General features: G+C 41.8%; 1 protein-coding gene across 1 annotated transcript in view; it reads right to left on the reverse strand.

The window, feature by feature from the left end:
* Window positions 1-13,962, reverse strand: part of SV2C (synaptic vesicle glycoprotein 2C) — a 167,690-nt gene that overhangs the window by 114,654 nt on the left and 39,074 nt on the right. Inside the window, exon 2 of the mRNA XM_019532225.1 lies at window positions 1,030-1,210. Coding sequence (XP_019387770.1) covers window positions 1,030-1,210 — 181 coding nt within the window. The remainder of the gene's footprint in view (window positions 1-1,029; window positions 1,211-13,962) is intronic.

A 13,962-nucleotide genomic window follows, 5' to 3' on the forward strand; every position in this document is an offset into this window, starting at 1 on the left:
TGGGTTTTGTTATCCTAGCCTGATCAGCCTGTACTTGGTATAGAGCTCATGAGACACAGGTAGCAAAATGATAAAGAGCTCATTAAACAGAGAGACCAAAAGGGAACAGTTTAGATCTCAAAGCTGTTTCCATCATTATTCTAGAAGCAGCTGCCAGAATGGGGTGAGGAAGCTAGACATCCTCACTGTTCCTACAGTCCAGCCGCTATATGCAAAAATAAGTAGCATAAGATGGAAACGTAGCTAGCATTTTTGGAGAAGTTTCACCTTTTGCGTATGTAGTGCCTACCAGAGGAGTCATGCTGCTAGCTCTTGTGACCAAAAGCCATGCTTGTTCACAAAACCAGAGGTAAAACAAACACTGCAGAAGTTTTCCTGAGCTATCTCCACCAATGTACTTTGACACTGACCTAGGCAGGGTTTAAAATTGCTGGGTAAGAGAGTTTCAGCTACTAATCTTTTCTTTACCAATCTCTTCTGCATTTTCTTTATAGCAAAATGAAAAGATTCTAAACAAACTTAGAGCCACAAAGTGATTTCATGGCAAAGCCTGTAATATGGGGCAGAAGTCCATCAAGGTGAATTTTTACAAATAACAATCCTTATTGTTAGGAGCACTCTGTATCACAGTAATGTTAGGGTATAAAAAGGCTTTATAAATATTAACGCAGTCTCACAATATGCCTTCGAGGAAAGCATTAGTTTGCACTTTGGCATAAATTACATATGGGAAAAGAGAGGCAATAAAAATTAAGTTAGTTGTCCAAATCCACAAAAGAGTATCCATAAAACAGGATTTGAACCCAAATCATCTAGGTTTCCAGTCCTGTCCTCACCATAAGACTTTTTTTTCTTCCAACTGGTTCAATCTTTTAAGGTTAGTCACATATATATTGTGTAACTCTTCCGACATGTAGATAAGACAATAATCCCACATCATATAATGTTCATTTCCAAATATGAGGAAGCATATAGCAAGTTCATAAGTACAGAAGAATTACAGAAATAAAAGGAAGCAGAAGAGCTTACCCAAATCCAGAAAATAAGCGACAGAAGAGAAAGAAGCCATAGCCCTGGACAAATGATGAAAGGAAGGCAAAGAATCCATTGATAGACATACATATCAGGAGAGACTGTCTCCTTCCCACCTTGTCTGCCAAGCCTCCCCAGAAGAATGCCCCCACCATCATCCCAAGGTACACTATGCTACCTGAAACACACAGAAAACAAGATGTTACTTTGTGAGCTATACAACTCACAGGAAATGACAAAAAAAATCATCATTTATTAGAACATTTTTTCCAGCAAATTTTCTTTGTGAAATAATACCTTAGGGATTTTTTATATCTGTTTATAAAGGACTTATGTATATAGATTTGCATATATATCTAGAGAACAATAGACTCCCTATGTCTCACACTTGTTTGTTAGGAGACACACTTAGCCTTAATACTTCATTAAACTAGATGCCTCCAGCTAAACAATTAAAATACAGACAGATGATCATGAAGTATAAGAAAAGAGTTCCCACAGTAATATGTTGCATTCATGTTGCAGCATGATTAAAATCTCTTCTGTAGAAAAACACTGTCTGAAATATTCTGTTAAAATAAGGACTCAGGCACAGGACCATTAGCTTCCAATACCTGTTAAAAACAAGATGTGCTTAGTCAAAATGAGAAAGGTTAAGAAACATAAAATACTGGTCATCACAGTGCTGCAGAATGGAAAAAGCCCCACTTCATTGTTTGTTTCTTTCTTTTTTCTACAATAGTTTGTTGATATTCAAAAAGGCACTGTCCTGCACAAGGCAAAGGATTTGAATAATGCTCTGTCCAAAGAAGGTTTTAAATATATCTGCACATATTAAGAATAAGGCAGTGAAAGGCTTTTTTGGATACAGTTTTAAACTAAAATATAACAAATGATATACTACTGATTAACAAGCTTACCAATAAATTAAATTACAACTGAAGAAAAAGGAGAAATGTCTAAAGAAAAATCATATTTAAGATTTATTAACATATATTACTATCATCTTACATTATTAACACTGAAAAATTAATATAACTTTCTAAAATGTTTGTTTATTCAGGGTTTTTTTTTTTCCTGCCTTAAATAAGGAAAACAGACTAGCCAGTGCCTTGGCAGTTTCATGTATAGGGCCTCATGTACTCAGACTAAATTGAAAAGTTTTGTTTGCCTGTTTTAATTGCACACAAGCACTTATACTAATCTCTGGATCTACAAAATATACATAGCTGGAGAAATATAATCTACAATAGCAGAAACTTGAAATAGAAAATATTTTGGCCATATACACTTAGCAAAATGATCTCAATGACAATTACTTTATAACACTGATCAAAAAGGTGTCAAATTTGATGGTTGGAAATTGATAGCATAATGCAATGCAACTCAGACGCCACCCCACAAACAAACTGAACCCCGCCCCCCCGCTCCACACACCAAAACAAACAAAAAGAAATAGGACAGTTTGTGAGATCTTAAGGCAAGTTTACCGTGGGGAACTTAAATGTAGTGTAGTAAATTAGGGTATGAATTTACAGTGTACAGTAACTCTGCACTACCTCCACTAACTGTGTAAATGTGCCAAGTGTAAAGAAGGAATGTCTTTCTGCCAAGTTCTATTTTAAAGCAGAATAAGGCTAGGGACACATGCTCATTCGTAGCACTACTAAGTACTGAGGCACTTTGCAGACCTACAAAAATGAAGCGCTATGGGGGCATGCACCCCTGGATCCAGGTTCACCTCAAGGGGGTGCTCTAAACCAAAGGCTTCCTTTGCTCCTCAGCCCCAGGGGACCCTGTCAGTGAGCCAGATCACTGATAACATGTACTCTTTCCTGCTAGGGAAGGGATACAGCAGCAGCAGTGGTCAGAGACAGCCCCCCAAGTCCCTATGGAGGCAGGAGGGTTGAGGAGAGCTACTCTTTGTTTTCTCCTTTTCTGCAGTTGGTGGGAGCCCATGCTTGGTGCTGCAAGGGCACCAGCTCTTGCTGATACTCCCAGTGTTGGTGGTAGAGGCAGCTGTTTTGGCTGCAGTCCGGGGTGGATCCACAGGCGGTACAGTGGTGCATCTGGGGACTGACCATGCTGCAGAAGCAGCAGCTGGGGACTTTAAGTCCTCAAAAAAGGTAAGAGGTCCACCTTCCATTCCCAGAGGCATGTCCCTTCCCCTCCCTGCTGCTGTCCCCACTATCCCAGTAGCAAAGGGAGCTTCTGTTCTTCTCTAGCCAGGCTGTGGTGGCTGGGGTCAGCTTGGAACAGAAGAAATGGTGGCAGCAATTCATTCCCCCTCCTTGCTTGGTTCCCCTGGGGTGTTCTCTGGTAGCCCAGGAACAGACATGGGGAGGGAGACCCTGTCTGACCAGTACTGCTACCATTGTCCCAGGCTGAGCCCAGCCCCTACACAACCCAGCTGGAGTGACTGCGGAGCTCCCTTTGCCTCTGGGACAGCAGGAACAGTGATGATGGCAGGTGGGGGAAGAGAAGATGGGACATGCCCCTGAACAGGGAGAGAAAGGAAGGAGTGAGAATTCATACCTGCATCAGGGACTTTAAAAAGTCTCCATGTGTTGTTCCTGTGGCACAGTCTGCCTGCATTGGTAGTAGGGTTAGTGGGGAAGAACCAAGGAGGCTGAAAGCAAGAGGTGCAGCCACCTCTACAGCATGAGTTGCTGCTCCCAGGACTTCCTTTGCAAAATCCTGGATCTACTTCTGGCTATAACAAATCCTATGGGTGCACTGGAAGTGGCAAGAGGATCCCACTAGAAGTGGGGATGAGGTAAGATTAGAGTAGTGCAGCATTCTAGGGACCTGAGAGATACTGTTGTGCTATGTGTAATTGTCCCCTCACCTTACACATGGGGCTACAAAAAGCCCCTAAGGAGAAGCTTTTCTTTGAAAGAGGACCATTTTTCAGGAGCACATCAACCATTTGAGGGTTGCTATAGATGACCTGAACATGTGGATGGTCACTTTTTGTAGCACAACAGATACAAAGTGTGTCCACACTTTTAAGTTCCATTGCCCTGAGCACATATTAAGAGGTCTACACAGACTATGAGTGCAGAGGAGTTGGAATTCACACCCTACACACTAACTTCCTTGTATAGACAAGGTCATAGTTTACAGTCTTGGAGACTGATATCCAACACACTAAAGCAGATTGTTAGAGGCAGGGACTGTTCCTAAGCTTTACCTAGATCAACCAAGATTTTTATTTTACTTTTGCTGTGTGCCTACTGTTCCTCCTCACCATCTCCTACACCCTACTGAAACTGCAACCATGGGCTGCTGCCCTATATCTTAAACAGAACAAGAATATAAAAGAAGAGAAGCTGGAAGCAAGTAGCTTATTAGCAAGACCTTCTCCCTCAACTTCATTGGTTCAGGCAAGAACATTCTTGGAATGCAGGAACTGGAAAATCCCATGGCCACTGGACTTCAGTTGTCAGTATTTAGAGTAGTGGGCTCCTGGAACATCAACCTTATCTGTAGAGAGCAACTTCAAAAGGAGAGGAAGTGACGGAATATATTTAATGATTGATATCTGCTGTCATGAACATGTGCATCAAGTTCATTTAAATTGACTGCTAAAAGTTTTAATGAAAAATTATTTTAAAATTTGGAATCACAAATAGTCATACCAGAAGTGGTTGCATGGAAAACCATTGCTGAAGACTGTCACATGTGACAAAACACCACAGTTCCCTTTAAATTTTTATGAGCAATTCTACATGCCTGTGCTTTTTCCACATATAACATTTAAAACAGGTGTTACATAAAGAATAGTTCTAGAAGTTAGATGCAGTTCTATAATGTGTATGAATGTTTACTATCCAAATGACAGCTGTCAAACTTGAAAATATTTTTTTTCAAGTTTGCATAATGGTGACCTCATTCTGGATTAGTATCTTTGGATGCCTTCTCAATACCAATACTGAATAATAAAAGAATAATAGTAACATAATCATTATCCATTTATTTATGAATCTAAGGTCCTCTAGTAAATAGTAACTATCTGATGATGTCTGAGTGTTAATTTTGCATTTAGTTCTGAATTATATGTAGCTAAAAGAAGTCATAGACAGACAGAAAAAGTCATAGACAGACTGAAAAATCCTTGTGGTAGGAGTCTCATGAACACTGACTATTCCAAAAAGTTAATGAAATATATTTTACTTGTGATAAGGTGCTCAGATAGGCCATTTCAAAAACAAGTACATGAATAACTATGTAGGCTTTGGATCATGTCAAATATCCCAGGTTTGCCCCCGCAGAACCTGAACAATTATACCACATTCTTCTGGATGCACAGGCCCATTTTGGATTTTAAACTGCACTGCAGAACAACAAGAAAGATTTTTTTACCTCCAAGCCTGCCATCTGACACCTCTGGGGAAGGAATTCTACCCGATCTACACATCAAAGGGCAACTCAGCACAGCTCACAAAGACACTCCCATGGACCCAGAGGGACAACCATTCATCTTCAGCTCCCTCTGTGCAAAAATGAAGTTTATTTCCTACCTATGGGGATTTTTTTACCAACCTGTACCATCTATTCTTTTCCCAGAGCCTGACGAAGGGACTTTGATCCCAAAAGCTTGCAGAAAAGGACAATTTTATTGCGATTTCCCAGTTGGTATAATAAAAGGTATCATTCTGGAACCAAGAGTTCTACTTTTTTGTATATGTACAGCCCAATTTCCAGCATTTACTTTAATTCATTTTTCTTGGCAGCTCAAACAAAATGCATTAACTTCTTAAATCCGATCACTGTACTTTTTACATGTACATAACATAACCAGATAAATATTCCACTGAAACAGAAACATTAGCTCACATGCTCATGAGCAGACTGTTCTAGTAGAGCTGCTCTTATCTTGCATCATCTTTACTGAAAAGAAATCAGACTTTCAGATTCCCTGATCAGGATAACTAGAGCATATGAAACTCATTATCTGGATCAAAAGAACAGCCATCCATTCCTCAGCTCATCTGGGAATGAGGAAAGCATTTGCACCTCCTTAATCATTACTGGTGCCCTATCTCAACAATAACCCGTTTCCTACAGTTACTGCCCAATATAACATAAGCTCTAGAAAATTCTAGACCATAGTCTTGTCCATGAACTGCAAATGGCCTGAACACAGATGACAAGTCCATTGTGCCTCAACCTTGAGACTGTCATGCCAGGGTGTCAGCTTCCCTCAAAAAGACAGCAGTTAAGTGACTTCTCAAAGCATCACTTGATACTAGTTATCTTGCTGATTTTTAGCATGTCCTTATAAGGGCATGTTCTTATCAATTTCCTCTTGACACCAGGTCCACTACTGACAAAATACACCTGGCCATTCACTTACAACATCTGTGAAACACACCAGAAACTAACAATTTAGCCAGCTAGACAGCTTGGAAGGGTCCTGAGGGTGTGCCATAAGGTTGTGCTCAGGCTCTCTGCTTTGGAAGACCCAAAAAGTAGATGTTATGTATTGGGTATTTTTCTTTTGAAAAATAAACCAGAGTGTTGGTTTCGGACAATTGTTGATCTGCTCTGGGATGTCTCATGTGCATGGAATTATTGCATTGCATGTTAGATTGAGCCTACTCTCTTGAAAACTGTTTTGAATCCAGAACTGGTGGACACTAGCAATGTGAACGGTTAAACAGTTAATCATTTAATCAATAAGTCCAGTGAGAACCAGTAACCTGAAGAGCTTACAGGTTATCATTTAGCATGGGATGGGGCATAGTCTGGCAGGGAAGAGGGGGAAAGGAAGCCGTGCCATGCCCCAGAAGGTGGCAGGGCAGGCTGGAGGGTAGGAAGTAGGGAGAAGTGAGGAGAGGAGTAAGAAGAGGGGACTAGCCCCTATAGTTAGGCTCCACAGGCACCAGTGCAAACTAATCATCCTTCTCTCCTCCCCCTATGGATGTGATGCCTTTTGTTGCTGCAGCTGCCACTACTTCTGTCTCATGGCTTAGTTCCCCTCCTAACACGCTGCTGGCCCGCACAGCAAAAAATGGCACTGTCCTGAGCGGTGCCGAGTTGGGAGCCAATCTCGGGTTGGGGGGAGGGCACATGCCTCTCTGTACCCCTCCTGCCAATGGCAATGCCTTGCACACCCTCTGACTGGACCTTTGCCAGCTGCAGGGCGTGGCAGGGGCAAGGTGGAGACAAGAGGGCATGAGGTAGCTCTCCTGGGTCTGCGGCTCAGTCCCACGGCATGCCCTGCCCTTCTGCATCTGGGCCTGTAGATGACCTGCCTGCTAGCCTGGCTCGTTGTGAGGCACAGCCCTGGGGAACCAGGGCTAGGGAGCTGCTGAATTCCTGCCACGCCTTGGGGTGCTGGAAGAGTCCTGCTGGTGCTGGGCCAAGCAAGGGCACTCTACAGGCTGGGCCAGAGCAGCCCCATGTAGGCCAGGCCATGGGTTGCGATACCAATTAGTCATTTAGCCATTGTAATTCCAACAAATTAAGTGCATATTTTTTAAAATCAGTATTTACATTCCTAGTGGAGGCCGATTGCTTGCTTGACAGTTGTAACTGCAGGAAACTTTTAAGAACTATTTCATTAACTGAAATGTTCTCAGATCTGTTTCAGTGCACAGCTCAAATGGTTGGCTTTCATTCTTGATGCCTTTAATGTTTGGAATCCGATTATGAGAAGCCACATTTTTCATGAAAGCTAAAGTCTGTTGGGATACTTAAGCCAACAATCTGAACTTGTGACTGGGTATGCCTACTGGAGATGTCATTCTGCGGAATTCTCTTCCCCATTGGTCTGACAAGGCCCTAGCAAATCAGTCTTATGGCATAATGCAAGACCCACTTTTTTCCTGCTCATTGATTCTTGAGGAATGCATACCCATACTTGTTTCTTATTAAATATATTTTTAGGGGTTTTTTTGCAAATGGTGTATGTTTATTAAGTGCACTGTTAACTAGTGTGATGCATGAAAAAAATACAATGAAGTATGCCAAACCAAAGCTTTTTTTTTTTCCTTTAACTCACCAAATTTATCATTTTTCTTTGTTGTGGTTAACATGACCATGCTCCTTGATGTGCTGTTTAAGACTCGCATACTTGGGATCTCATCACTCATATTTTCCTCTCCAGCTCATGCAGTGTTCTTACTATTCTTAGAATTATAAACCTCCCTCTCAAGTTAAAACCATTGCCCACTCCCCAGCTACTGACTGCTCTGGCATGTCCCACACCCAGACCATTTTCCTGAAGTGCATTCGAAATACAAGTTTTAAAAATCACTGTCCCCACCTATTAATCAGCCCATGCCACTCCTCACTCTGAGTCCCTCCATACCCAGATAACTTTTGAACCAGCCCACACTTTTCTGTCACATTAAGTTTGTACTTGTTGTATCTGCCTTTACAAGCCTACAGAAGTTTGCTACAGTTAGTTTTCATTTAATATCTTTTTCACTGGAACACTCTTCATGCTGTCAAAGCTAATAGCTTCAAACTGCCTTCTTGTCCTCCCATTCCCTCCTTTGTGCCTTCTTCTATGCTATCTTTATGCATGTAATGCACTTATTACCCTAGACCAGCCTTCACCACATTAAAAATCACCTCTCAAGATCAAATTTTCTGCAATACTTACAATATGCCATGACAGCAACAAAGAGACAGAGAATTTTAACAATGAACAATATAACCTTAATCCCCACCACCCCCCGAATCAAAATATCCAAGCGTTTGTTGCTTATCCATCACACCATGTCAATAATGAGATTGTCAATGGCTTGGAACAGGGCTTTTTTCCTTTCATAAGTCACTTAGCACATTTTACACATTGCATAAATGACATTAAATAGTATGTCAAACATCCTATTGGCAAACTAAGCTTTTTTTTAAGAAACTTTAAACACTGGCCATTTTACATGTATGTATAACACAAGGCCTGCCATGTAATTTGGAAAACAGCACTATCCTGGCAACTGTAATTCTGAACATGCTACTGCTGACTCTACAGTCTGTTTCAGTTTCTTGGTGCTATCCATTCTTGAGACTGATCAGAATCAAACTTTAAAAAAAACAAAAGCAAAAACAAACAGACCCCAACAAGTGAACTGATATATGCAATATGCATATTGGTCTCCTATTTACAGCCTGATCTCCAAGATATTTTCCTTCAGAAAAGAAGATGGCTTAAATTACACTACAAGTGCTACGCTCTGAATATTTCTAACTTTATCAATGAAACACTATGTAGTCCCAGCCCAACCAGCCATCTGGCAGTAGAGAAGAAAATTATTTCAGAGTAAAATAAACTTCCTCACCTGCTGTTTTCCTTTCCAAAGTAGTAACAACTTGCTTCACCTTTTTCATACACTGAAAATGCAAAATACGCCAAGGATTTTTATGCTCTACAGCAACTTAACAGCTATCTAATCTGTCTATACACATGCTCAGGGGTGGGGGTGGAGGGGTATTTTAATTAGAGCAGTTCTTGGACAGCCGCTGTAATTAAAACAGCTCACCATCACATGTAAGCCCCCAGAATGGTTTATCTAAATGTCACTTGATGAGGTTTAGCTCAAGTGCCTTTGCAGCCATTTAAAAATGAACAGAGGCTTAATACACAGTGAGTTGCCACTGAAGCATTCTAATTATAATGCACATGAGCACGTGTATAGGCAGCCATTTTGGTTAGGGACAGACATTCAAACAGCCTGAGCCTCAATTGATTTAATCTTTGCAGGTTAGTTTAACCTGCAAAGCTTGAATTGATTTGGAGGTGGATAGACATTCCCTTTTCATTCCTGAAGTGCAGGCATATGACCAGCGATGGAGCCAGCATGGAGTTACACAGCATTTACTTACACTGCAGGGAGTATACAGCATTTATCATCCCATCAGACAACAAAACTGCTCTCATTAGTTCAAGCTCTTTTTAAACAATTTTTTCCAAGGAAGGAATGGAAGGACATTACCAGCTACTTGTTGATTAGCTGCACAAAGCCCTAAGCAGACACCGTCCTGTCTGTCTTTGTCCTGACACCTCTCAGCATTAGCTAGCATAGCCAGCATGTGCTACTGTCCATGCTGTGAGAGAGAGGAAGGAAGGATCTTTGCTTGAGAAGTGAGTGGAGGGAGGAGAGTGGAGAGGAGATGGGGCAGGGGGAAGCCAGGCAGATGCTGCTGTGCCTGCAAGTCTGTGCCAGAGCTCCAGCCAGGGAGCAGAGTGGAGGGGTCAACTCTGCTGTGGAGTAGAAAGCCCCACCCAGGGCAAAGCATCTGGGGTGCTGGGGGACTCTGGTTTAACTTAAACCAGGAAGGCATCTAGGACAGACATTGTATAAACCAGTTTGACCATAATCAGTGAAGTCTGATACTACATTCAACTAGGGTTATCTATAACCAGTTTCCATCATTTTCTAACTAGTTTATGTGCACTGAATGTCTGTCTGTTCTGTTACAGGTTGAAAACACTCTCTGATCACTTAAACTGGTTTGTGTGTAATGTCTGTCCCTAGCCTGTGTGCCTTTCTTTTTCAGAGTAAGGAATGTCTGTCTAAATGCAGTACGAACAGTTTGGAAAATTGAAAAGCTTACTGGAAAGTAAGATTCTCTTACTGTCTTTTTCTTACTTCCCTCCAGAAAATGGATTAAAATGCCTGATTTGGAAAGATAACAAAGGGAAGCAGTGATGAAAATAAATGTATTAAAAGTATAAATTAATTTGTGATAGATATTAGAGTGGTTCTTTGCTCTGTACATATTTCAGGCACTAAGACTAGATCCTTAAGTGTTCAACACTCACCAGCTTCCTGGATGCCAGTTGTACCCAGTCTTTTAAAGCTAGACAAACAAAATTTGATAACTTATTCTGATGTGATGCCCAAATGGAAGTGGCCCTTCGGGAAACCAGCACTGCATACACATTTCATTAACATGGATAGAAATAGATAAAAAGTAAATAGGGCACAGTGGAATGACCTAGCTCACAGGTAAATAACTCACCTGGCTCTACAGATACAAACTGCAGAGTTTCTTGCAAGCCTTATCTGATGAATGTAGTAGCAGGAGGGGAGTGAGTAGCAGGAGTGGAGTGAGTGGCAGGGAGGACAACTGCATGGGTTAAACACAGCTATAACTTGTGCCCTTGCCTGGATATCATTGGCGGGTCCTGCCCCTACTTGCCTCGCCCCTCATATTTTCAGCCCCTCTGGGAGCCAGACAATATGGTTCTGTGGGCTGAATCCAGCCTGTAAGCCATAAGTTTGAGACACCTTATCTACCTAATCAGACTGTGAGATATATTTCTGGTGTTTTCTCTTTTTAAGCCAGGTCTGGCTTTAGTGTCCTTATATGCACTGTTCTGTAAGGACCTGCAAAATTTGTAATTGCATGATTTTCACAGAAACTGTGAATTCAGGTGGGTTCCATGAAAACCCGGAGGCTCACTGCAAAAAAAACCAAAGCAAACAACCTCCCCCCGACCCCCACCTTACTTGAAAGCAGAGAAAAGGGCAGTAAGGCCGAATTTTTGGAGCAGGGTGAGGGGTGGTAGATGGCGAGGAGATTGCACAAGCAGTTGGACCATATCCCCGGGCCAGCTGTGGTAGTCAGTAACAAGACTGCAAGTGGCTGCAGCAGGGCCCATGGAGCGCCAGCACAGCTTGTTCTGCACATGCACCTGCTGTTGGTAAGGAGCCATGTTGAGGTTCTGTGGGCCCTGGTGCAGCCATTAGAAGCCTTCTAGCTGCCTGCCAGAGCTGGCTCAGGATCATGGTCCAGTTTGGGGATGACCCAAAACTGTGGTTTAATACCCCAATTAAGACAAGGAAACGATTAATCCACACTTAATAACATATGGATTCATGGCTTCCCTGGGCTTAGTCATGGTAATTAAGCTGTAGTTTCAAGCCACCTGGTAATCTGCAGGGAGGGACAGAACTGCTGGGGCCCTTGGCCAATCAGAGGTATGGGGAAGGCCACCATGCTCAGCCCACAAAAATAGCAACTGGCCCTGAGATTGACCCATGAAATCAACTGGCCACCTGCAAATTCAGTAGACTCCTACTAATATGGTAGTTATTCCTAAATGTGCGTATATGTAAGTTTGTTTTGGTCAGTATATCAAATTAAGTAAATATTTCATATGTGGGAGGCAAAGCTGAAGCAGGAAGAACAGCCAGGACAGGCACTGGGGAACAAGGGGAAGAGAAGAAACAGGCAGGCATCTTGCCCCTCACCCCTGCTGCTGCTTTCCCTGCAACCAATGGAGGGCATGAATTTAAGGTGACACCAATAATTAGATTCTATGCATAGAAAATTATTTTTAAAAACTATAGTTGTAAAATTATAAAAATGTATAATTTTCCATGTATAGAATTTAAATTATTGGGGGGTCATCTTAAATTAAATTCAAAGTTCTCTTGGATTCTTGTATAAACTATTAAGTCAATTAGATGCAAATCTACTTCCTTCTACTTCAGTCTTCACAAATAGGATCAGCTACCAGATGACGAGTGAAGTTGGCAGCAAAGATAGGGAAGGAGACAAACAGCCTAGAGTAGTAGAAGAACAAATTAGGGATTAGAGAAGCTGGGTGCCTTCAAATTGGCAGGGCCAGATGTGATGTACTATAGGGTATTAAAGGAATCAGCTCTGGTAATTTCAGTCACTGACTATTACTTTGAGAACTTGTGGAGGTCCCAGATGACTGGAAAAGGGTGAATATAGTGCCCATCTTCAAAAAGGGGAAGAAGGAGGATACAGAGAATTACAGACCAGTCAGCCTGACCTTGATACCTGGAAAGACCGTGGAACAGGTCCACAAGGAATCTATTGTGAAGCACCTAGAGGAGTGCTTCACAATAGAAGCGTTTGTCATCTTCAAACTTGCTAAGGGTGCACTCCAGCCCATCTTCCACATTGTTGATGAACATTTTGAATAAAACTGGCCCCAGGACTGACCCCTGGGACACTCCATTTGATACTGGCTGCCAACTAAACCTCCAGCCATTGATTACTACCTTTTGAGCCTGATGATCCAGCCAGTTTTCTATCCACTTAACAGTCCATTCATCCAACACATAGTTCCTTAGCTTGTTTGCAAGAATGTTGTGGAAGACCATAACAAAAGCCTGGCTTTAGTCAAGGTACATCATGTCCACTACTCTCCTCACATCCAGGGATCTGTTCTGAGTCTGGTACTATTTAAAAGCTTCAGTATTTGAACAATGGGATTGAGCATGTATTTAGAAAATTTGTGGATGATACCAAGTTGGATGGAGTTGCAGAAATTCTGGAGAGAAGCTCTAGGATCCAGAATGACCTGGATAAATGGTCTACAGTCAGTCAGATAAAACTCAATAAGGACAAGTGAAAAGTTGTGCATTTGGGACAGAATAATTACATATACAGATACAGACTGGAGAACGGTTTAGGGTTGGTGGTTTAGACTGCAGCACTGCAGAGAAAGACATGGGAGTGAACATAAGCTGAATATCAGCCAGTGTGCTCTTGTTACAAGAATTAAAAAAAAAAATCAACAGCTTACTGGGGTGCATTGATGGGGTAAATTACAAGATTGTCTCTTGCAAATCAAGGGAAAGGATTAGTTTGCTTTATTCAGCACTAATGAGGCCTCACCTGGAGTAATGTGCCCAATTTTGAGCCCCACACTTTGAGAAAGATGTGGACAGATTGGAAAGAGTCCAGCAGAGAGTGAGAAAAATGATTAGAAGCCTGGGATGCAAAAACTTCTGAGGAAAGGCTGAGGGAACTAGTGTTATGTAGTCAGGAGGAGAAAAGGTGAAGGGTGGGAATGGCTGATTTGATAAGTCTTCAAAATACCTGGAAGGCAAGTACAGAGAGGATGGAGATGGGCTTTTCTCTATGGCTGTAGGAGGCAGTATTAGGAGCAAAGGCGTCAAACTGAAGTTGAAGAAACTAATGTTAGAGATT

This window comes from Crocodylus porosus, unplaced genomic scaffold (genome assembly GCF_001723895.1).
Source record: "Crocodylus porosus isolate Cpor-Errol unplaced genomic scaffold, CroPor_comp1, whole genome shotgun sequence".
NCBI classification, from domain to species: domain Eukaryota; kingdom Metazoa; phylum Chordata; order Crocodylia; family Crocodylidae; genus Crocodylus; species Crocodylus porosus.